General features: G+C 35.0%; 1 protein-coding gene across 8 annotated transcripts in view; it reads left to right on the top strand.

The window, feature by feature from the left end:
• The window catches only part of LOC132555950 (serine/threonine-protein kinase TAO1-like), a 38,945-nt gene that overhangs the window by 10,425 nt on the left and 4,257 nt on the right, over positions 1–24,263 (top strand). Inside the window, exons 2-20 of one of the 8 annotated variants that reach the window (XM_060220322.1) lie at positions 54–305; positions 1,801–1,872; positions 2,233–2,334; positions 2,953–2,998; positions 3,255–3,404; positions 4,521–4,673; positions 4,950–5,125; positions 5,515–5,709; positions 7,638–7,796; positions 9,057–9,089; positions 12,057–12,110; positions 14,020–14,052; positions 18,005–18,178; positions 18,741–18,875; positions 19,486–19,614; positions 20,189–20,386; positions 20,869–21,108; positions 23,200–23,412; positions 23,811–23,993. In XM_060220322.1, coding sequence (XP_060076305.1) covers positions 174–305; positions 1,801–1,872; positions 2,233–2,334; positions 2,953–2,998; positions 3,255–3,404; positions 4,521–4,673; positions 4,950–5,125; positions 5,515–5,709; positions 7,638–7,796; positions 9,057–9,089; positions 12,057–12,110; positions 14,020–14,052; positions 18,005–18,178; positions 18,741–18,875; positions 19,486–19,614; positions 20,189–20,386; positions 20,869–21,108; positions 23,200–23,412; positions 23,811–23,993 — 2,577 coding nt within the window. In that variant the 5' untranslated portion in view covers positions 54–173. Of the gene's footprint in view, positions 1–53; positions 306–1,800; positions 1,873–2,232; positions 2,335–2,952; positions 2,999–3,254; positions 3,405–4,520; positions 4,674–4,949; positions 5,126–5,514; positions 5,734–7,637; positions 7,797–9,056; positions 9,090–12,056; positions 12,111–14,019; positions 14,053–18,004; positions 18,179–18,740; positions 18,876–19,485; positions 19,615–20,188; positions 20,387–20,868; positions 21,109–23,199; positions 23,413–23,810; positions 23,994–24,263 lie in introns of all 8 variants that reach the window. The other 7 variants (XM_060220321.1, XM_060220324.1, XM_060220323.1 and 4 more) reach the window with 7 other exon arrangements.

The following is a 24,263-nucleotide window of genomic DNA, read 5'->3' as shown; positions in this document are numbered from 1 at the left end:
TATTATCCTTAACTTAAAAGTGTTTGCAATAAAGTCATCCTTTATTTCCTCAGGTACATTTGACAGACAAGGTCAAGAAACTACATTCACATGATCAGAGACAGGCTCCTGTACCCTTTTAAAGACCTTGACCCTCGGTAGACAAGGCCAAGGTCAGAGTTGAGGGGGTCATCATGCCCCATTCTAAGGCAGGAAGCCTCAAAGATCCTGATATTGCAGGACTCTTCTTTTTCAACGATGACCCGGAAAAAATATTTGTTGACCTACGAGAAATCGGCCATGGCAGTTTTGGTGCCGTTTACTTCGTAAGTATAAGAAAATCTAGCACTAAACTGAGTCCTTTGATAAATTCAGGAGATCAACACAGCACTCATGTCAAGTACAGAATAGATGCAGATATGTAAGAACTAATTTTTAGGTATGGTCTTATTGCTGGTGACCTACAAAAGTGTACATTAGGGGCTGTATGATATCGCAACATATTTAAGGCATCTGTAATGAATTTCGTTTGATTCTAGATTTGTGGCCCGTCATGATCATTTGTGTTTGTTATACCTTTTCTATTGATTCTCTTATCTGTTGCTGTAACATGTCTTGCTTCCAGGAAGAACAAGAAATAATGATTTAAACCAAGGATACGCCAGTACAAGACATAGGTACCCTAATTCGCAACCGCGTACAGGATGATTTTAAGATTGAAATAAAAATATCATTCTTTTGGATTTATATAGCTTTTAATATGAGTTGCAAAAATATCTTCTGAACTTTCATGGTTGCTTCAGAAGCCATAGCAGTTTACAATAGCCTGTTGCCTATGGAATCGATTGATCATTGGGTCAAATTCTAATGCCATGCTTGTTTATGATAAGAATGGCTTTGTGTAACTTACAAGAAGAAATAATATTGAACTTTAAGAATTTTGTCGCCAGGCGAGGGCCTTCGCTTTTATTTAACAATACAGACACCGATTGAGATATTGTTAAGTAAACTGTATGTAACGTCAGGTCCTATATCTGCGCAGAGACAATATCTGTGCAGAGACAACCTTTTAAGGCTCCAAAGCCAAACAAGTTTGATAATTGCTATTTTATGCTTTCAAACACATCTTAGATATAAGGACTTAATAATAATTAATTTGCAAATTTATATTAAACATTTCACTGATGATCTTGATAAATTGACTTCCGTTGTCTGTTATATCAACAAATTTGGTGAACATAATGGTTACCACATCATAAGAAAGGATGCAGCATATATTTCGGTGTGTCCTATATGTAGATCAGGTCACTAAGAACCAGCACTGCTTCTTACATTATGGTCCATTTTATAGCCAGGAAAATACAGTAATATCACACATAGTTCTTTCCAAAAAAGAAAAGTTCCTAAAAGGACAGGATGACCAGTAGCATTTCTTGTTTCATTCCTTCTTATCCGCCATATGTAAACTTTCTGACATTTTAAACTTTTTCAAGTTCCACCAGTAGGATTGAGCTGAAATGGTTCTGGCAAAGTGTTGTTACATTTTGGGGTCCAAAATTCAATATGACTTCCATCTTGAAAAACACATTTCAGATTTCTTCTCAGGTTCCAAAGATGCCATTGAGCTGAATTGGTAGGAATATCAACGAAAGCGAAACTCAAAAGAAAATTTTTATTTGATTTTTGTCCACGTCAAAAGTTCAATATGGCAGCCATGACAATAAGTTAAATTCCAAGCTGTTTTAATCATTTAATAATGGTCCTATTGCTATTAAATGTTTAAATGTTAAATCTTTAAATGACTGTTTCTGAATATTACAGGCCAGAAATATTGTCAACAAGGAAATTGTGGCCATCAAGAAGATGTCTTACAATGGGAAACAAGCCAACGAGGTAAGCAGTTAGTGTGATTATCTCCCCTTTCTTAGGTTAGATGATTGTAGTTCCCTTTATCCATATATTCAGGTTTTTACCGTTAGTCATAGTTAACAACTATTCATCAATTTATTTCGAGATGCAAGTCCAGTGTTTCATTGATATATTAATATATTTCCTTAAGATAGGACTTTGATCCTTATGTCCTGTGTGACAAATATTTATCAAGATGTTCCTTAAGATAGGACTTTGAACCTTACAATGTTAGTCCTGCATGATAATTATTTATCAAAGTATTGTTTTGTAATTTGGTCTCTGATATATCAAAGATTTCTGAAATAAGAGTGAAGTTTTCAACGTTTATGGCAATCTTTTCAGAAATGGCAGGATATCATCAAAGAAGTGAAGTTCCTGCGACAGTTAAAACACAGACATGTTATAGACTACAAAGGGTGCTATCTCCGTGAACACACAGCATGGGTAAGGGTGCCATTAAAACCATGTTGTTCTCATGGATGTTATCTCTGTGTGTATCTGATATATTTCAGGGCTCTCACACCCCATTTTGGGACTGGGGCCCGGGGCCCTTAGATTTGGGAAAAATAATGGTGTTTTCCTTAGAATTGGGAGAACTTGGGGTCTAAATTGGGAAAAAAAGATGCTATTTTGCATTGGGAATAGGGCCGAATATCGGCCCAAAATCTGGCAGATCGAGAGCCCTGTATTTGATGCCACCCATCTTGCCTCTGAGTTTAGAGACATCTTTATCTACAAAACAAAAAACATATATGGCAGAGTTGTCTGGTTGTCACCAAATTGGCATTGCCTGTCAAATATATTATAAAGTTGTTCAGTTGTACATCCCAATAAATAAAGACTATATGTATCAAGATTGCTATATCATTGCGTTTTTGCTACTAGGTGTACATGTTCCCACAAATACACCTTAGTAAATGTAATGAGAGTTTATTTTTACTTCAGTCTTTGTCAAAGACTCAACTTTATGCATTTTTGTGTTTTTTGGATACACAGAGGGATGAGAAAATATATTTTGTCTGTTGAAGGGAAAATTAATGTATTTCATTATGCTTGTTGCAGCTGGTGATGGAGTATTGTTTGGGCTCGGCCTCTGACATAGTGGAAGGTCAGTAATATGTTGTAGGTGTAGACAATGAGGCTATAATGCCTAGCACATTTGAATGAGATTTATATGTACTATGTGTGTGAGATATAAATTCAATTCAAAATGTAGGACTGATCTACAAATACTACTGGTTAAATGTATTTAAGTAAACAATGATAGATATCAATCTCCGGTAGCTGTATTTAAGTATGTATGATCTAAGAGATGAGATATGTTGCTGAATGATTGAAAACTTTTCATCTAAAACTTATTCCAGTTCACAAGAAACCTTTGAAGGAGATAGAGATTGCTGCCATCTGCCATGATGCTTTGGAGGGCCTAGCCTATCTACATACTCAGGGCAAGATACACAGAGACATCAAGGCGGGCAATATACTGCTGACTGAGAACGGCACCGTAAAACTAGGTAAAACAGGAGCACGTTTCTTTACAAGATGAAGTGCTGTATACTAATACATGTCACTAATCAGTAACATTACTTACAAAAGCTTTGCCAGTGTCCTTTAATAAGACCATCCCTGACTCCTTGGCTAGGGGTAAGTGTTCACCTTCTTAAGACCATCCCTGACTCCTTGTCTGGGAGAAAGTGTTCACCTTCTTAAGACCATCCCTGACTCCTTGTCTGGGAGAAAGTGTTCACTTTCTTAAGACCATCCCTGACTCCTTGTCTGGGAGAAAGTGTTCACCTTCTTAAGACCATCCCTGACTCCTTGTCTGGGAGAAAGTGTTCACCTTCTTGAGACCATCCCTGACTCCTTGTCTGGGAGAAAGTGTTCACCTTCTTGAGACCATCCCTGACTCCTTGTCTGGGAGAAAGTGTTCACCTTCTTAACTCCTTGTCTGGTAGAAGACCATCCCTGACTCCTTGTCTTGTTCACCTTCTGGTCTGGGAAAGTCCTTGTCTGGGAGAAAGTGTTCACCTTCTTGAGACCATCCCTGACTCCTTGTCTGGGAGAAAGTGTTCACCTTCTTAAGACCATCCCTGACTCCTTGTCTGGGAGAAAGTGTTCACCTTCTTGAGACCATCCCTGACTCCTTGTCTGGGAGAAAGTGTTCACCTTCTGGGCTTAATGCAGGTATTTAGAACAAAAGTAAAACTCATTATCTTGGAAAATCAGGGGTTGTGCTGTAACTTCTATTCTACAGAAGATCATTAACAATAAAAAAGTTACTGTTACATTCACAAAGACCATGCTTTATTGGTTGGACAGTCCTGAAAATAGGTCACAGTTATATATTCCTGACATTGTTTATTATCAGTCATTTTCTTGATCACTGTCATGAACTATGTATATCAGTAGGTATAAAAATGTCAAATTAATTTTTCAGCAAATACATTTTACCAAGCAAAATTACCCAGAGAACCAATGAATGAAGCATTTATCTGATTTACGTCGGATTAAGACTGTCTCAGAATATTTTCTAAACTCTTTACAGTTTTGTCAGCATGAAAGGACTTCTTTTATTAGAAGTTGAAAAAAAATTACATTTTGCTTCATCTGAGCATTTCTTTATCAACCAGCGGACTTTGGGTCAGCATCCTTGATAAGTCCAGCCAACTCATTTGTGGGGACGCCTTACTGGATGGCCCCGGAAGTGATTCTAGCTATGGATGAGGGTCAGTACGACGGCAAGTCGGATGTCTGGTCCATGGGGATCACGTGTATAGAATTGGGTAAGTTTTTTTTGTATTTTAAATGGCCTGATTTCTTGATTGTAGTAACCATTTTAGATGTTCCCTGTTTTCTGTGATTGAACACACTTACTGACATTGCCAATTAAAAGTTCACTTGTGAACATCCACTTTCTTCAATAAAAAAGTCACAAAAGAAGCACAAGCCACCCATATTGAAGATGTTAATGATATGATGCCTTGTATGATTTTCTCTTGTGTTAAAGATGATTTTACTAGCTGTCCCTAAAGTATTTGTGTATATGACTTATATTTCAGCTGAGCGTAAGCCACCTTTATTTAATATGAATGCCATGAGTGCTCTGTATCACATCGCCCAGAATGACCCGCCCACTCTGGCGGGAGGGGAGTGGTCTGATGACTTCCGCCACTTTGTCGACTCCTGCCTCGCCAAACTTCCCTGTGATAGGCCATCCTCCTCAGAGATTTTAAAAGTAACGTCTGTTTAGAAACATTATTATAGGCTCACGCTTGTAGTTAACAGATTTTTAGTGGAAATTTATCTGCATGTTAGCAGACAAAATTTACATAATTTTTACCAACTGTATAATATATAATTCAGTATTTAAAGGTTCTCGGTCGATTTCAAACTGAAAGAATTACCCGAGATGACATTGACCATGCTGTAACATGGAACTATTGAAGAAGGAAAAAAAAAGTTTTTTGAAATTGTGAGAATTTGAAATGAAAACAATCATTTTGCCATATGATTTTTGTCTGAGAAACAGTATAGGAAAGGATAAAATAAGATGATTTTTCAGACCATATATTCTTACAGAAATAAGTTAGAAATTATTCATATAATAATTGATCTGTTTTATAGCATCATTTTCTGGAGGGAACTGGTCCCAGTAGTGTCATTATAGACCTAATTCAGCGCACCAAGGACGCAGTCCGAGAGTTAGACAACCTTCAGTATCGCCGCATGAAGAAGATTCTCATGGTGGATGTAATCGAGGGCGAGAACAGTTCCAATGGACCAACATCTGATGACTTTACGACGGACGATTCTTCCCAGGTCAGTCCATGTGACCCCTCTCTGGTAAGTCTGCTCCCTATTCAGCTTGACGGTTGCTGTGTGTCCAGTGGTTTTTGCCTGCAGCCTGCATGCTGTCTGTCTGTGTTTTGACTCACTGACCACTGTCCAGACTTTTGTCAAGTAGGTACACAGAGAGACTGCTGTCAGCTACCCTGAATGACTTCTGTATAAGGGACTGACCATTGTATTGAAAACCGCTCAATATCACAGATAATTCAGGTCTTTGGTCAGTGATCTCAGTATTTGTTTTCCAGTCAGTTTTATGATGACTGGTTTTTCACATGCACCTGGTTAGTGTGATGAAATGATCAACAAGATGACCTTTATCAGAATACCTCTCATTAATGTTACTGGAAAGTGAAATGTATGTACCTCAACTTTCCAACTATAAAGAGAAACACTAGCTGAATGGCCTGTTACATAGATTCACCGAAAAGGGTTGTCACCATTATTTTGTGTTGCATATATCTTAGATTTGTTAACTATACACTCCAAACCAATACACACCAGTTAGTGTCAGTTGATTGAAATTAACATGTATAGTCTCTTAGCATTAACGTTAATGGAAAACGTTGGAAATATTGAACATTTTGAGGAGCTCTTTCCTTGAATTTTTTTGGTTCTGGATTTCAACACAATTTCATGTGCAAGTTTGTACAAATCTGTTGAATATGAAATAAACAATTAAGTTTTTATTGATCAAATTCTTGTAATTGTGTGATTTTAAGTTTAGCACATTACAGTGATAAGTGCTGATGTTTGTTGGTTTCCAGTAAGTCCATTGGGCCTTTTTGCTGCTACATTTGACTGAACCACACTTTTCAGTTTTTTACTGTACTGGCAAAGTTTGAAAAGGCATGTGTATCTGGTTTTCAACAAAGCAAAAAATTGAAAATGCACATGATGGTCCAATCAAAAAAAGATATTGGAATTTCGTCAATTTTAGTTTTTATTGGCTGTTACTTGCTTCTCCAGTTTGAAGTTATGTGCATTTTCTTGTTTGTTTTATACTTTAACTTTGTGATTTTCAAATTTCAAATAGTTGCTATCATGTTAAGATTAACCAAGCTATTGATTTTGTCAGTATCCTTATTATGAAGTCATGCACGATTTCAGTCCTGTTTATAGAAATAGATGTGCAAAGAAGAACTAATGTATTTTGCTTAGCTAAACATTTTCTTCGTCAAATTTTCCAATGTATCATTTTTCCTAATTTAAGTAAAAAGTTCAAACTTGACTTTATGCTGATCAGTACTTTTGCATGTACTTGTTAAAATGTTAAAAAAAAATTAAAAAATAGTCTTTAAAAATATGTTAACATTGTTAAAAAAAATGCTTCAAATTTTCTAGCATGATCATGAGTTTTTCTTTGATAGCCAAGTCATATTTTCAGATCATTTTTCATTTGATGCAGTGCCTGTTCATTTGATTGTTGTTGAGCTTTTCATTGTGAACAAGTGTAAACCTTTGTAATGGTTCCCTTTTAAGTATGTATGCTACGTTTCTATCACATTGTATATGTATCTCCTTCACAAAAGAGTTCCGTACCAATTATGAAAATTTAACAGATTTTGGGGAGATATGCCTCATGTATTTTACAAATATAATGTGTAGGTAATCTAGCATATGTACTGTCAATGGTCTCTTTCTCTAATCTTTTTCCTTAATCTAAAATTTCTGACTTCTAATAGATCCGTCCATTTACATCTTGGATTGTAATATTGGTTCAGTAATCCTGGAAATGTTCAGCGACACATAATTATTGTCACAATGGCAGTAATATTGATGTTAACATGTACATTTTGGGTTTGTCATCCAATATTATGATCCTGATGAAACATACGGAGGGTCTGTAAAACGCCAGCCTAAGACATGTTGATTAACTGTCTGCCATGTTGTGTTGCCAGGATGATGATAATATAGACAGTAGTACCAGTAAGTCGAGCAGTATGACAAGTCAACACTCGATGCCAAGTAGTAACTTAAGTAGCAAGTCCAGTAGTCAGAGCAGCCTCCAGGGTATCTCCACCGACGACAGCGCATCGACCTTTCCTCGTGAACGCAGTGTAAGTAACAGCCCTCTCCTCGATCAGCCACCTGTGAATTTTTTTACTCTTATTTTGACTATTATTAGTCTCTAGTGTTTGTTGGGATATTTCCTTGTTTTTATGATATGGTTTTTTTTTTTCACAGAATGTGATTTATATTTTTTTTCTCAACATGATGCTAGTTATAGCTGTGCTCTTTAAGGATGAGAACCTAAGTTTTGGCATTTTTCGATGAGCTGTTTACAAAAATGTGTTTGCTTCAATAGTTGTCTTATAGGAAATTGGTATCAAGGCATTTAGAAATTTCCTTGAAATATCAGTGTAAATATATTGATAACTCTGCTATAGATTCTGATGGTTAAACACCATGAGTGTAAATGTATCTGAAACACTGTTACAGATTCTGATGGTTAAACACCATGAGTGTAAATCTATCTATAACACAGATTCTGATGGTTAAACACCATGAGTGTAAATATATCTATAACACAGATTCTGATGGTTAAACACCATGAGTGTAAATATATCTATAACACAGATTCTGATGGTTAAACACCATGAGTGTAAATCTGTCTATAACACAGATTCTGATGGTTAAACACCATGAGTGTAAATCTATCTATAACACAGATTCTGATGGTTAAACACCATGAGTGTAAATCTATCTATAACACAGATTCTGATGGTTAAACACCATGAGTGTAAATCTATCACAGATTTGGACAGTTGATGGTGTTGTGTCATTTAGATCCTGTGTCTGGCTTGTATGTTTAGACTTCTTGGTGTATTTTTCTTTGTATTATTTTGTATCCCAAAACATAATCTTTGTTTTACTGATGGCTTCTGGGATGTTATTGTACTATTTCATCAAAACAGATCATTTCCTACCCTGAGTAATAAAATTAAGATGTTGTGTTTTCAAGTAACAGGTTTTTGCAAAGAATTGACTTAAATAGAAGTAAGGATTTCTTTTTCATGTAACTCCAATAAGCAATATTGCCCTTATTTTGTTCCTGAAAAAAAATGTTGTTCTTTAATAGTCTTATGCTTTGAAACTTTGATTATCTCCCTTTGAATTTATGTAAATGAGTTGATAGAGTATATAAAGATACCAATTATAAAGTCCTTTTGTTTATTAAAAATTCTGGGCTGTAGATTTATTTTTCCTAAACTGAGAAGTTATTGTTGTCCTTTGACCTGTCTTAATCATATGTTAATGGACTACTTTGCCCTTTGACCTATGAATCCTAATGTGGTTTTTCCAATGTCTCTCTATAGCCACCTCCCACTCTTCAGTCCTACATCCTACAGGTAATGAAGTCAACAATGGCATCGTGCCAAACTTGAAGTGTCTGTGCATCTTGTGGTAGTGTTTGTGTTGCAAAGCGCTCTTGCTGCATCCTGAAGTCCTTCTAACATTGTTTCCTCTTGGTCCGTCTCCCATCTCTGTTTAATGAGTTATGGGTGTGTAGAAACTGTGAGAGGGCAGAGTTTTATGGTGTAATTATGATAATTATAGATAATTTCTTTAGCAGTAAATAGAATGACAATGATGGACAAAGTAATAAATATGACATATATAGTAGAACTTAAACTTTTCACTGGTCAAAATTTTTGTGATTTTCTTTTAAAAATATCGAATTTATTTCAACGATTTAAATGTAAAAGAATATTCCATAGATAAAAGTTTTATTATTTCTAGAATGAAATTTTGTGATCACTCTAATGTACAACAAATTTTCCCACGAAAATAACCAGCTTTATGGCATGTCTGCCCTCGATGTTCTGTTGATAAAACACTTATACGGGAATATCAATGTCGTTATGATATATAAACTACTTTGAACATTGCCCTTTGACATATGAATCTTAATGAGGTGTTTATGTCAGTTTCACAACAAACAAGAAACATAAACAAACATTTCGTTTGTTGAGAATTTTATATTAAGGAGATACTATTGTGACAGTAGGAATGATGTTGGTTGTTTGTTTTGCCATATTGTAAGGAAGGAATCTAATTTCAGTTTTAAAATAGATGGAAGTACAGAATAATTATACAAGGGTAGTCTTTGTGAAAAAGCTCTTTCCAAAATGTACGACCAACTTCATGCTAGGCTTGTTTTGCACTTTCTGTATTTCATAACCCAAGATCTAGTACGTTTTAATGTTGAAATGTATACCCTATGTTGCAGTTTAATGTGAATGGCAAAAAATAACATATTATACATGTGGTGGCAAAATAAAGAAAAAATTTATTTTTGTTTCCATGTTGCATTAAAAAAGAAATAAAAAATAGAAATTGAAGTATAGCTGTTCAATACTATGTAGAAAAATTCCTGGTTATTTTGTGGTCAACTGGTTTTGTAACAAGGAGTTTGAAAATTGATTTCTTTTGTTAGAAGATAATGATTGTGTAAGCTATTAATCATAGATTTCCCCGTAGTGTTTTCTTTGTTGACATGTTCCTGTTGCAAACTACGTTGGCAAGGGAGATAATCAGCCTGTAACCTTACTCTCACCTGCATAATTATTGCAGTACGTGATCTATGTGATTTTTAAAATGACAAGTGTTAATCTGCTTTTGTGCATCACTAACTGTAGTCTTCAATTCTTGATTTTGTGGATTTAAGGCTTAGAAATTTTGTTGTCATTGACTAAGTATTTTATGGGTCTATGACATAGATTTTTTGTAGTCTTGATTCAGTGACTTTGTAGCTTTAGGAATATTGTTTTGGTAGTGTTTAATTTTTAATGATTTTGTTGGTTTAAGATGTAGATCTTTTGTTGCCTTTAATTCAATAACTTTGTAACTTTGAGAATTAACTTTTTGATAGTCTTTAATTTTATGATTTTTAGTTTAAGACTTACATAGTTTGTGGTTTTTGATTTGGTGATTTTTTAGTCTTAAGACATATATTGTAGTCTTAATTGATTTTTTTGTTAGGTTCACTGCTTAGATAACTTGTATTACAAGTCTACAATTCAGTAGGTTTAAGTCCTCAATCTTTTGTGGACTTAAGTTCAAGGCTTGCATCTTCTGAAGTCTTCAGTGTCTTTCTGGGTTTAAAGCTAACTTGTTAGTGTTTTGCATGATTTTTGTGTTGAGAAATGCTGGTTTTGTCATTGAGAATAGTTTCATAAAAACCAACTTTCCTAAAATAAAAATGCATGTTCCTACAATGTCAAGACTTTGTTCATGCATTTGAAAGTACCATAATAATAAATGGAGAATTCTAGATTGTATGTAGTTTAGTAGAAATTTAAACTTAACCTTTTAAGATGTTGTTAATGTCTAGATACTTGTGTAGATATTAATTCATTTGTAGAGTTGTGACTTTTCTCATTCATAACACATCTAACAATGCTGGATGGTGTGTGTTTTAGTGTTAATTTTTGAATGCATACAATGAATGTTATATTTCTTGTATAAGGCTTGGGACATCTATCTTTAAGATCTCCGAAGGTAGAGCATAAAATTGACACTTTGTCTGTCTGTCTGTCATAATTTTGTCCAGAGCATATCACCAGAAGTATAATCGGTATCAAAATGAAACTTCATAGTTAGAGAGATCTTGATAAGGAGAAGTGCAATGTGCAAGAACCATAACTCTCTTTTGCTTAATTTAGGAGTTATTGTCCTTTGTTATTTTGTCATATATAAATAACCCTTCAATCTCGGATTCCTTCTGGCTGCCATTTATCATACATATTTTTATGTTTTGTAATACTGTATTAGAATTTTTTAAAATTGAGATATTGGAAAAAAAACACGAGAAAAAAAATTTTTGATTGAGCGTTTATTTGGGGAGCATCCATCAGATCTACTTATTCTCTTTTCGATCAAGTCATGTAGATTTAGAAACTGTTCAAATCCAAAAGTACAAGGAACATTACAGAAAGAACTTCAGATTACACAAGTTTTACCTCCACATTGAAGACCGCCTGTACTAGGCAAGCAGTCCTGTCTCTTTTAAAGGCGTTTTCTCATCCAAACAAAGCTGCTTCTCAGTCTGATGTTGATTTTTCACACTGGATAGACATGCACATAAAGTTGGATTTCAGGTCTACAGGGGTTGCCAGAATAGACCAATTTTTTTTCCAATCATGCTTGATGAAGTTGATTTTGCATTGGTCAATTGATTAGATGAAATGTTTAAAGGCCTGTTGTTGATAATACCATCATCTGTTGTCAGTGCAAACCTGAATTCCATGATTTGATGCTTGGGTCAAAGTTCATCTTGTTCATTTCATTGTCATCTTGTTTTTTCTACCTACAAGGACTGGTCCCTGCCTCAAAGGTCAAGTTGTTACAGCAATGTTCACCCCAACAAGGTATGCCTCTCCCTAGGGGCTGACCCCAGAGGTCACGCCCTTCCAACGGGCTGGCCTGAGAGGTTAAGCACCGGGTCATAGCATGCCTTATGTCAGTATTGTATATAAATATATATATATACAGCATGTTCTTCTGTCACTTTAATATCAACAGTGGGCACAACCTCATTTGTCACTGATCATCTGATTGGTTAAGAAATTGTTTTAAGCATTACGTGATTGGATGTATAAACAAAGACTTGAAATAACAAAGTTCAAAATATTCTTTACATGTATAATGTTTCATGTGTCACTGAAAGTTTTCAATTCTAATGAAGTATTTTTGAAAAATACAGAAAATATTTCAAATTTTAACCAGGCAGTGGTTTGTGACATTTCAACTTAAACCTGGCCCCACGTCACCATGGAAACTGTTCTATTTATGGATGCCTCAATTACACATGATTTTAACTTTTATCATTGATTTTTTCATATGTTTGTATTTAGCTGCTTTTAACTTGACAACCATTAGTCCAGGATAGCCGATGTCAGAAATCCTGGTCACAGTCCGTTTTAATTTGAGTGAGAAATATAAATGGTTAGACTTCAGATTTAAAATATTGATCTCTTTTATATCTCCAGTATTGATGTTTTCTTGAAAGTAACGCAAAAAGTTCTCAATATTTCAAGAGAAAGATTTTGTGGGCAAGAGAATGAAAATTATGGAAACATCCTAATTCATTTATAAAGGTAAATTTTCAGGAGCTTGTAATGAGTATAACATTAAAGACATCAATGTTTGTAGAGCTGATGAGACATGCCATAAGTAGTAATGGGTCTAGATTTTGATCTATATATGTTTACTGAGCCCAAACCTATAAACGTACCATTAGCAGTGATCCTGGTCTGATGGTTGTCTGCTTTTCATTAATGAGGTACACAATATTGTATTGTTTTACTCGGTGTCATGGTCACACTATCTGCCGATTTTGTTCACACAAGTCACTCCATTTATATCTATATATATATATCATATGACTGTCACATGACGTTTTACATAATCATATATATATATATATATATTATAGAAGGTAACTACGACCTTGTATCACATCAAAGTCCCCTGATTTTGAGTTCTGTCATGTGATCCTCATGATCTGTTTTGTACACGGTCATGTGATGTAATTACATGATATGAATAACATACTATATAACCAGTACCTAGTTATATACTTGGAATAGATAATGTCCCATTTACTTAGAAAAGCATAATCATATTATCAACAGTATACAAGAAAAATTATTAACAGTTATAATATCCTAGATAACCTGGATTCCTCAAACCAGGCCTTTTATGTTGAATCGTGGAGAAACAGATAACATTGATCAATGTTGATATCATGAAATTGAATTTTACAAATAAAACCCAGAAAAACCGTCCAACAGAAAAACATAGTATGTATTGTGATCAGGTAGACCCAATTTACTAAAATGTTGACCTGTAAAACACTTACGTATTATACAATCCTAATTTCAAACTTCGAAAAATGATATAACCAATTTATTGTGCAGGACACTATACTTCAAATTAAAAAAAAAAAAGTTATCATTTTTTTTTTTTTTAATTTTAGTAACTGTCAGTTAATGGTATTTGCTAGTTTTTGGTCCTGGTACTGATGGCCATGTCCATATCCGAGTTGTTACCTACTGTAGGACATATTACCTTGGTGCTACCATGTACTAGTAAACTTTGTTTCCATGGTTGTGCTAAATGTCTTGTGTCAGTGCTGCCACCTTTATCTACTGTTCAAAAGTATCTGTCGGTGCTGCCACCTAGTGGTAGATTTTCTGTTGGTGCTGCCACCTGGTGGTAACACATGAGATGTAAGTGTTCTGTACTCATTTTAAATGTTGTTTTGTTTGTTGATAGATGTTTCAGTCTCCTCTGCTCTTTCTCAACCTGGTATGAAAACATTTTATTTACCAAATTTTCAACATGCATGGTTTATATTGTAACCTGTGTATCGACCGAGATCTTTGTGTTATGACAATGAAAACAACAGACATTTTATTTTCATATTTTGAAAAAAAGTTCCTCCTTTTTTTTTCGCGTATCGTTCTGATTTTTTTGGTCACATTGACTAAAATCTCTCGCTCCCAAATTGCATGTCCAAATGTATGTTGTACGTAGAGTTGAAGAAAGTCCAACTGTTTGCATGGAGTTGATGGAATGGATGGCTAGAATGACTATTGACCTTCACAAATTTTCAAGGTTATTAGTGGACGACTTCTGTAATGTACGTCATTATTCTTATCTTTGATACAATGTCAAGGTTGTTCCCAATGCTGATGATGATGATGTTTTACATTGGTAAATGGTATATATGATACATTATAAAGCATACTAATTAAGATATCTTAAATTATTAGCGTTTGACAGTATATGGCTTTGTAGAGAAACATTTTTCCATTTTATGATTTCTTGTTCAATTATCAAAAAGACAAAAAAAATGTCTATTTATAATGCAGTTTTTATTGTCATTTGAATTATTTCAAACTGTGTTTACTGAGAATTTTAAATATAGATAACTAACTTTATCTTGTCGTTGTATTTTAAACAAATTGAGCCTCATTCTGAATATCTTGTGTAATTATAAAATATATTTCATTCAAAATGCCATATATAGAGAATGTGAAAAGCCTTCAGTGTGAATGAAAAGATTATATACCCCTCTAATAGATTTTCTTAAAACTGTCAATACTTTTTTAAATAGTTAAGATACAGCAATTTAGAATTTATCTGGGGAAACGCTTTCAACATTGTAACAGTCATTAACGTTTCTCTTCTGACTTTAGTTAACATTATCATATAGTAAATGTTCTATACATATATCTCATTGCTCAGCCTGCTCATTGCTGTGAAATACCAATTTCAATTCACAGTATCAGATTAGTATATGTAAGTGTCCAACTTGGCTGAAATTCCTCCAGTCTTCTTGAATGGCATCATGGAGTTGAGACTGATTGCTGTACATATTTCTAAGGCCATGCAAAAAAAATTGTTTTTCTTTTATTTAGGAAGGCCTGAAAATGAATTTAGCAGGTTTGGTTGAAGAAGAATGTTGTTTTATAAAGTTCAGAACAGTTCCTGGTTCTTTTTGTAATTTATTAGATAGAAAGAACAATTAATAAACTAAAGAAAACAGCAACAAGAATTCTCTGTGAAAAGTTGTTAAAATTTTCAAAAATATTGTAAAAAAAAAGACAAAGTTTATTTATAAGAATGTGTAATTAAGGAAACACACAATTTTTTGCTTGGCCTTAGAATATTTGTGCCTGTGAGCAAGATAAAATGGTGAAATTTTAGGAATGTATGCAAGCATCAGATCTGTTCCAATATAGCATGGACCTGAGAGGGATTTGTGAAGAAGATGTAGAATTAGTTGTGGTCCTGTCATACTGATATATCCATGGTGACCTTATTGGGAATAATCCAATTACATGGTCAACAAAAGCAAATTTATCCAAATTTTAAATAATACAGTAAACCTGATGTCAGTTTGAATAGGCAGACAAAATCCATTTTCACTAAAAACAATCATTTGACATGTATTGATAGTTTGAACCCTTTCTAATTTGTTCTATTTACAGTTTGAATGGTTCAAACACATTGTGAAATTGTATATATCCCTTAGAAATGATCACTCCTTGTTGTCACGTCACATCAATAGTATACCTTTTGGGTAGGGGACTGTAAATGAACATCATAAGCAACTCATACCACTAAATCATACATGTTTCTTCATTAACATTGATTCAGTGTGATTTCTTTCATGTCTGGCTTTCACCTTGTGCAAGCTGACACAACTTGAGGCCCCAACTCTCATGGTGTTGTGATTAGTGTATTGTGAAAGAGTAACAGTGTTTCACTGTATATTTTGATAAAGATTATGGTGTCTAGAGACTATCCCTATTTATAACATCAAATACATAATTACAAGACTCATAGATATGCTTTGTAAACACCAGTGAGATGATTTTAACAAACATTAATCCTTAGCTATAACTTATGATATTCAGCCATTTTTGGACAGGCATGGCTGGTCTCTCAAACTGCATGTGCAAAATGTTCAGCAGTGTTTCACATCCAACCATTTCAACCGCTTACGTGAAAGCATCCTCAATCTACAATCAAAATACTGATATATCAAATATATTTACACAAATTTTCATCAATACACAGGCAGACATATGTTGGTTTTTCAGGCTCACATGATTACATGATGAAACCTATTATTTCTTGATCAAATTATAATCAACATTATTTTTTCAATATTCCAAACAGGTCATTACTGATGAAGTGGTTTCCTGCCTTGCTAGGACAATTTTTAAACACTTTTTGGGCAATGTTGACGCTGATAGTTCAAACTTATTTGATTTTCACAAACATAAGTTCATATCATTTGAATGGGTTCAACGGTACTTCTAAAATTTTGTTTAGACTGACAGAAGGTCTACTGTGAAGTTTATTTTTCTATAAGGATCTTGTGAACTATAAAACCATGTATATGATGTTTACAACAGTGGGGTAACAGCTTTTTACCAGTTACACGTTCCATACATGACAAATCAAGATCTATTTACATCTGTAGTGGCAATTTTTGTTCAAACTACATACATGTATATTAAGATTATGCATTCTCACATTTCTATGTAACACTTCATCACATCTTAGTTATATCAACTATCATTACAATCACTCTTATCACTGCCAAACTTGTCTAGTTTTCTGTCAATGTGTCATCCATCATCCTCACCTCATTCTTTTTCATCCTGGACAATAAATTCTATGGAATTTCTTTTCTAATCATGCTCCGCTATCTTATTTAAGATTGACCTGAAGATGGAAAAACACTGAATGATTATTCAGGGCAGATTTTAGTGGTGATTCAGGGCAGATTTTAGTGGTGATTCAGGGCAGATTTTAGTGGTGATTCAGGGCAGATTTTAGTGGTGATTCAGGGCAGATTTTAGTGGTGATTCAGGGCACATTTTAGTGGTGATTCAGGGCACATTTTAGTGGTGATTCAGGGCACATTTTAGTGGTTATTCAGGGCAGATTTTAGTGGTGATTCAGGGCAGATATTAGTGGTGATTCAGGGCAGATTTTGTTCCCCTGTCAACCCTCTTATGCCTATATGATCTGTTGATATTAGTGCTTCAACACAAGTTTTACAAAACCTTTATGTTATCCAAACTAAACGCATGTCTGGGACATCTAGCCATTCTAGTGATGTCACAAGAAAAGAATGCTGTTTACAGAGAACTTAAAAGATAGATCAATATCTTGAAGAGACTGGGGAAAAAAATGAATTCAAGTCATCGTAAAGAAGTCTTGTTTTACAAGACTTTGTATTGAATCATATGAAAATGGAAGTATCTAGATGTTGATAAAATAACTGATTTTTTTTTTTTTGCCAAAAATTCATTAACTTAAATAATTCTCATTCGTGACTGCGCTTGCTTTATTAATATACTACCTTATGCTACCTTACTATGAATTTATTCCTTTACAAAAGAGTTCCCTAATTTTTAAAAAAACTTTGAAATATTTTTTCTGTAAACTGATAATGGGTTGATACTTTAAGGATATGTCTGCTTTCACTGGGAGTTCTAATTACAAAATAATACCAATTAAAAATTTAAAGGATATACAACCCTTATCAATATGTGTAATGTAGCATACATTCAGTGTATTGTCTATTTCTTTAAAACATCTTCATCTTTGTGTTTTAAAAGAAAGTGAAAGTTTGTAGCATTTCAGTCAAATGGAGCAGTATGGATTTATTACAAACAAAAAGGTGTTATTTTACTTTGTTTATTGTGTACATACAAAAGGACAATTGTTATTTTAGCCTTCGAACTCAAGCATAAACAGAATGGAAGCTGGTGCCAACAACTTTGCCACAATCCGGACGACCCATCTCGTGACGAAACAGATGAAGGAACACGAGCATGCTAATGATATGAAGGAACAATTTACAGGCTACAAGCGAATGAGGAAAACCCATCAGAAACAACTGCAACAGGTAAAAGATTTGGAAACAAAAAGTAATGACACAGCTGAGCATGTGCTCAGAATCATTAGCAGACCTGTAATATTGGTTTATTGAAGGACAAAAGTTGAGGTGTGGGTCAAAATTCGGATCAGCATCCATTTTGTATTCCAAGAGGTCAAAAAATCATAGTAAGAAGCATTTATGATTGAAATGCCTAATATTTAGAATTACAGCACTGGAGGGGATGTGGCTGTGATAAGCGTATTTTAAAACTTTAAAAAACGTTTAAAATACTGATATAAGTGATACTTGCCAATGTGTTTTTATATAAATTGAAATTTTGCGATGGTCATGTCCCAGGCAGTTAGCTCACTAACAGAAGCAGCTGTACAGATCTGATCTATAAACTCCACAAATTAGAACAATCTATGTTCAGTGATTCATTTTGCCAAGTTTTCTAGACAAAAGTGAGTTTTTTTTTTTTATTTTTCCCACAAGGAAGAAACATATTTTCTGAATTTTCAAGAAAATGTTAATGTACTTTCCTAGTGTATGCAGACATGTTACAGTTTGTTGGTACTTTTTATTCCAGCACGAGACGAAGTTCCAAACAGAAATGGAAGAGCATAAACAGAAGCTGGATAAGGAGTATGATAACTTGCGACAGAAATTCCTTATTGAAATGGAGAAAATTCGCAAAATGCAAGCAGCTGACCAGGAGAAGATGGTAAGCATGTGTAAATCCTGACCATATCAATTTACGTATGATACACAAATTTTGATATATAAAGAAACTTTGTGTTTTTTTTTTTTTTTTAATGGAAAATATTTAAATGCACTTTCTCTGACATTACGTTAGTGAAAGTTCTTTGTGTCCATGTCTTTATATGTTTTTTTTGGCTCAGTAAAGAAGAAAACAATGTGAAGAAAAATTTGTTTACTATATTAAGCTCAATGGTCTGATACTAATTGGTGGTAAGTTTGAGATTTACATAGATACTCACTCCAGTATAAAGATGACCAGGAAAAGTTTTGGAAAATGCCAGCTATTGAAAATTTTGAGACTGACTAGGTTGTACCTATAGGAATGATACATTCATTGCATTGAGATTAGAGGAGTCAACATCATGACTATTGGTAATATAAAGATATTGGATCAGGTTAGAACAGTGGAGAACTGAAAATATAATGCTAATATTTATGTAGATTAACTTTCAAAAGAATAATCTTTGTTGTATACTCTTATAATAACATATTTACTTTTCCGCATTGTAGTGGCTTAACTTGTCTGGTGTTGTTTCTGGATTGGGTTACATTGATTGTCTCCCTTGTTTCAGGCACGCAATAACCAGGGACTGGAAAAGAAACTGGTAAAACAAATATCAACGTCACATGACACAGAGAAGAAGACGTTTTCAACTATGCAGAAAAAAGAATACAAGGTCAATAAGGAGCAGATGAAGAAGGTAACTGACTCAGTTGGAAGATCAGTTTAGAACTATGCCAGCTTTCGAGGACAATGGGGTGTTCTTTTCTCCGTAGTTAAACGATGTAATGGCTTCAAAATATTTTAACTGATCAATGTGATCTTGAAAGCAAAGGTCGATTCAGTAAGGAATCCTTTACAATTAGTATTTTACAGGCATCAATCTTGCCCCTTACCACTGCATGAACGGAAATAATATTCATCCCCTGATGCGGAAATTTGTATACTGGTACTGTTTTCATGGTTACACCTCTTGAAAGTTTAAATATTTACCCTTAATTATTACAGATCTCCATAATGACATCACATTTCTTTCACCAATTTTTTTTCATGTTTCAAGAGAATTTGACTAAGACACCTTCTTACATAAAGGGTCTGTCACCAGTGTCTGTCATTGTCCACATATTTATTTAAGGTATGAAATCCCAACAATATCCTTGTATTATGTTTTCATGCCATATTCTAACACGTTTTGTACGGTTAACTGGGATGAACTGTATAGTTCCTGCAGGACAACTGTTGTTGATTTGATTCTAGCGTTGTTTTTTCAACAGGAGATTGATGGCAGCACACCAAAAAAGGAGAGGGAAGACTTGGTGAGAACTCACAAGGACCGCCTCCTTCAACGCCAGAGAGAGGCGGAGGTAGGTCTGGAAAAACGACACAAAGACTCCATGGAATTTGAAATCCGCAAGTTCCGGCGGCGAAAACTTGTGCAATATCACCAAAAAGAGGAAGAACATCTGACAGAGGTTAGACTTTAATCATTGATCTAAATGACACTGTAATGCTTGATATTTTCCTCAGTTGTCTCAGTCAGCTGAAATCATAATCACCTATTTGAGTATTTATAGTTTAGTTACGAAAATTTGGCTGATTTTATTATTAAAGTATTCATTTCAAATTACATATTGAAAATAGTTCTTTCTGAAAATGCAATGAAAATTGTGAACAATGGAAATTTTAATGTTTCAAAATACATTAAATAGAAAGATGAAGAAATTTTTATGATGTCATCCTAGTTTTGCAAATATTCCTTCGGTTTTTGCAATCCACCGACTTTTCTCTGAAGGAAAGGAATGAAGTTGGAATGATATCAAAGTTTTGTGTAATAGAGAAAAAGACTAAGAGAGCAGGTAGGTGTCAGAAAGACATGACATGGTTATGTTTTTGCTACTTTTGTTTCAACATAATTTTCTGCTGATTGTTACTGACTTATATCTGTCTGTGACAGGAGCTGAGTAAACGACAGGCTCAGTTGGAGATGGAGCATGCCATGCTGCTACGCCACCACAGCAGCACACAGGATCTTGAGTACCGCCAACTCCAGACCTTACAGAAGCTACGTGATGACCACCTCAAAAAACAGCACCAGACTGAGCGTGACAATCAGAAGGAGTACAACGCACATGAGGAACAGAACCTCCGCAAGAAACATCTGCTGGAACATAAACAGCAACCTCGCAGTCTTAAGGTAAGATGAATATTGTATAAGTGGATTACCCTCCCTTGTGTAAGTGGATCACTGTCCCTTGTATAAGTGTATTATCCTCCCATGTATAAGTGGATTATCCTCCCTTGTATAAGTGGATTATCCTCCCATGTATAAGTGGATCACTGTCTCTTGTATAAGTGGATTATCCTCCCTTGTATAAGTGGATTATCCTCCCGTGTATAAGTGGATCACTGTCTCTTGTATAAGTGGATTATCCTCCCTTGTATAAGTGGATTATCCTCCCATGTATAAGTGGATCACTGTCTCTTGTATAAGTGGATTATCCTCCCTTGTATAAGTGGATCACTGTCCCTTGGTTAAGTGGATCACTGTCCCTTGGTTAAGTGGATTATCCTCCCCTGTATAAGTGGATTATCCTTCTGTTGTATAAGTGGATCACTGTCCCTTGTATAAGTGGATCACTGTCCCTTGTATAAGTGGATCACTGTCCCTTGTATAAGTGGATTATCCTCCCTTGTATAAGTGGATCACTGTCCCTTGGTTAAGTGGATCACTGTCCCTTGGTTAAGTGGATTATCCTCCCCTGTATAAGTGGATTATCCTTCTGTTGTATAAGTGGATCACTGTCCCTTGTATAAGTGGATCACTGTCCCTTGTATAAGTGGATCACTGTCCCTTGTATAAGTGGATTACCCTCCCTTGTTAAGTGGATCACTGTCCCTTGGTTAAGTGGATTATCCTCCCCTGTATAAGTGGATTATCCTCTGTCGTATAAGTGGATCACCCTCCCTTGTATAAGTGGATTACCCTCTCTTGTTAAGTGGATCACTGTCCCTTGTATAAGTGGATTATCCCTTGTTGTATAAGTGGATCACTGTCCCTTGTATAAGTGGATCACTGTCCCTTGTCTAAGTGGATTACCCTCCCTTGTTAAGTGGATCACTGTCCCTTGGTTAAGTGGATTATCCTCCCCTGTATAAGTGGATTATCCTACCTTGTATAAGTGGATTATCCTCCCTTGTATAGGTGGATTATCCTCCGTTGTATAAGTGGATCACTGTCCCTTGGTTAAGTGGATTATCCTCCCTTGTTAAGTGGATCACTGTCCCTTGGTTAAGTGGATTATCCTCCCCTGTATAAGTGGATTATCCTCCCTTGTATAAGTGGATTATCCTCCGTTGTATAAGTGGATCACTGTCCCTTGTATAAGTGGATTATCCTCCCCTGTATAAGTGGATTTTCTTCCCCTGTATAATTGGATTATCCTCCCTTGTATATGTGGATTATCCTCCCCTGTATAAGTGCATTATCCTCCCATGTATAAGTGGATCACTGTCCCTTGTATAAGTGCATTATCCTCCCCTGTATAAGTGGATTATCCTCCCTTGTATAAGTGGATTATCCTCCCCTGTATAAGTTGATCACTGTCCCTTGGTTAAGTGGATTATCCTCCCCTGTATAAGTGAATTATCCTCCCTTGTATAAGTGGATTACCCTACCTTTTATAACTGTATTACCCTCCCTTGTATATGTGCATTACCCTTTCATGTGTACAGATGGATTACCCGCCTTTGTTTAAGTGGGTAACTCTCCCTGTGTTGTCAGCAGTAGGATAGAACGAGTGACATCAGTCTGTCTCTAAGTTACAGTTTATTTAGAGTACTACCAGGTATAACATAGAGGTTTCAATGAAGTCGTTTACATTTGATGAGTATGTAACAGTATTTATAGATTTTGTTTTAAATTCACCATGAAGTAGTTAGGGACATGTTGTATACACCATCTGTCTGTTATGTTGGTGTCAGGGCAGTGATAAATCTATAGGCTCTGTTGGTGTCAGGGCATTGATTAATCTATAGGCTCTGTTGGTGTCAGGGCAGTGATAAATCTAAAGGCTATGTTGGTGTCAGGGCAGTGGTAAATCTAAAGGCTTTAGTTTGGTTATACTTTGTTTTTGGTCCTTTTCCATAAAGAGAATTGTTAAAGGTTCTATTTCTTAATAAAATGTTATTAACGAGGACCAGTTGGATTTGCATCATGCAATTCCAGTTTATACATACCTGTAGTTTAAGCTTCAGGGGTTTCATAGTTCAATTTATTTGTTCATAGCAAAAAGAGGTGTTGATACGAAAGCAGTTTCATGAAGCTGTACAGACGCAGCGCAGACAGTACAAGGCGCTTAAGGAACATATACTGCAAAATACGCCCAAAAATGAACAGAAAGCTGTCGTCAAGAAACTTAAGGAGGAACAGGTCCGCAAACTCAACATCCTTGGAGAGCAGTATGAGGCTAGTATAGCAGAGATGCTACAGCAGCAGAATGTGAGTACTTCATTCAGATTTCTTCAGATCACTTTCTTTAAGTTCTGTAATTTTAAGAACATTCTTATATTGAACACAGAATAACAATGTTTTTGAAGGCCACACTTACAATAATGATAACCTCATTGTTAAGATTAAGAATTGTTTAATGTAAAATCAGAATTAGCTGAGCTCTGTAGTACAAAATGCTCATCGTTACATGATATATGGTACCCAGTGTAATGTCAAGCTAGGATTTGTCCCAACTTTTCGATGCCTCCATGAGGGATCAAATTCAGAATGTCTGGAACATCTGATTTCAATGTCTGATATAACAAGCAAGTAAGAAATGTGTATTTAAAACTCCAATAAACATCAGAATAACGTTTTTTACCACTTGACCAATCAACTCATTTTAGATGCGACTGGACGACTCGCAGGAGACAGAGGCCCAACAACTCAAACAACGACTGCAACAGGAACTGGAGCTGCTCATGGCCTACCAGAGCAAGATAAAAATGCAAACGGAGGCCCAGCATCAGAGAGAGAGGCGACAGCTTGAGGAACGAGTCTCTCTCCGACGCGCACTTCTAGAACAAAAAGTAATGATTTGTTTTTTTGCTGTTTTTTTTTTTTTTTTCTTAATCTAAAGATACAGCCATGTTTCAATGCAAACTTGTGCCCAAAACAATTTAACAATTGAAGCATCCTAGATATTTTGGAAAAACTGTTATTGTTTTGAATTGAAAATTGTTTAAAAGCGTTTTGAGATGAGAACGATTGCAAATAAAAAGATGATAGTTTCTTAGCAGTTTTAAACGTTGGAGAGCAGGGTTAGCATGTATTGTAATTCTTCTACAAAATTCTGATCC

This window comes from Ylistrum balloti, unplaced genomic scaffold (assembly GCF_031769215.1).
Source record: "Ylistrum balloti isolate Yb309-2 unplaced genomic scaffold, AGI_CSIRO_Ybal_v1 Utg370530, whole genome shotgun sequence".
Taxonomy (NCBI): Eukaryota; Metazoa; Mollusca; class Bivalvia; order Pectinida; family Pectinidae; genus Ylistrum; species Ylistrum balloti.
The sequence above is the reverse complement of the archived record's forward strand: the minus strand, read 5'-3'. Positions and strand labels throughout refer to the sequence as shown.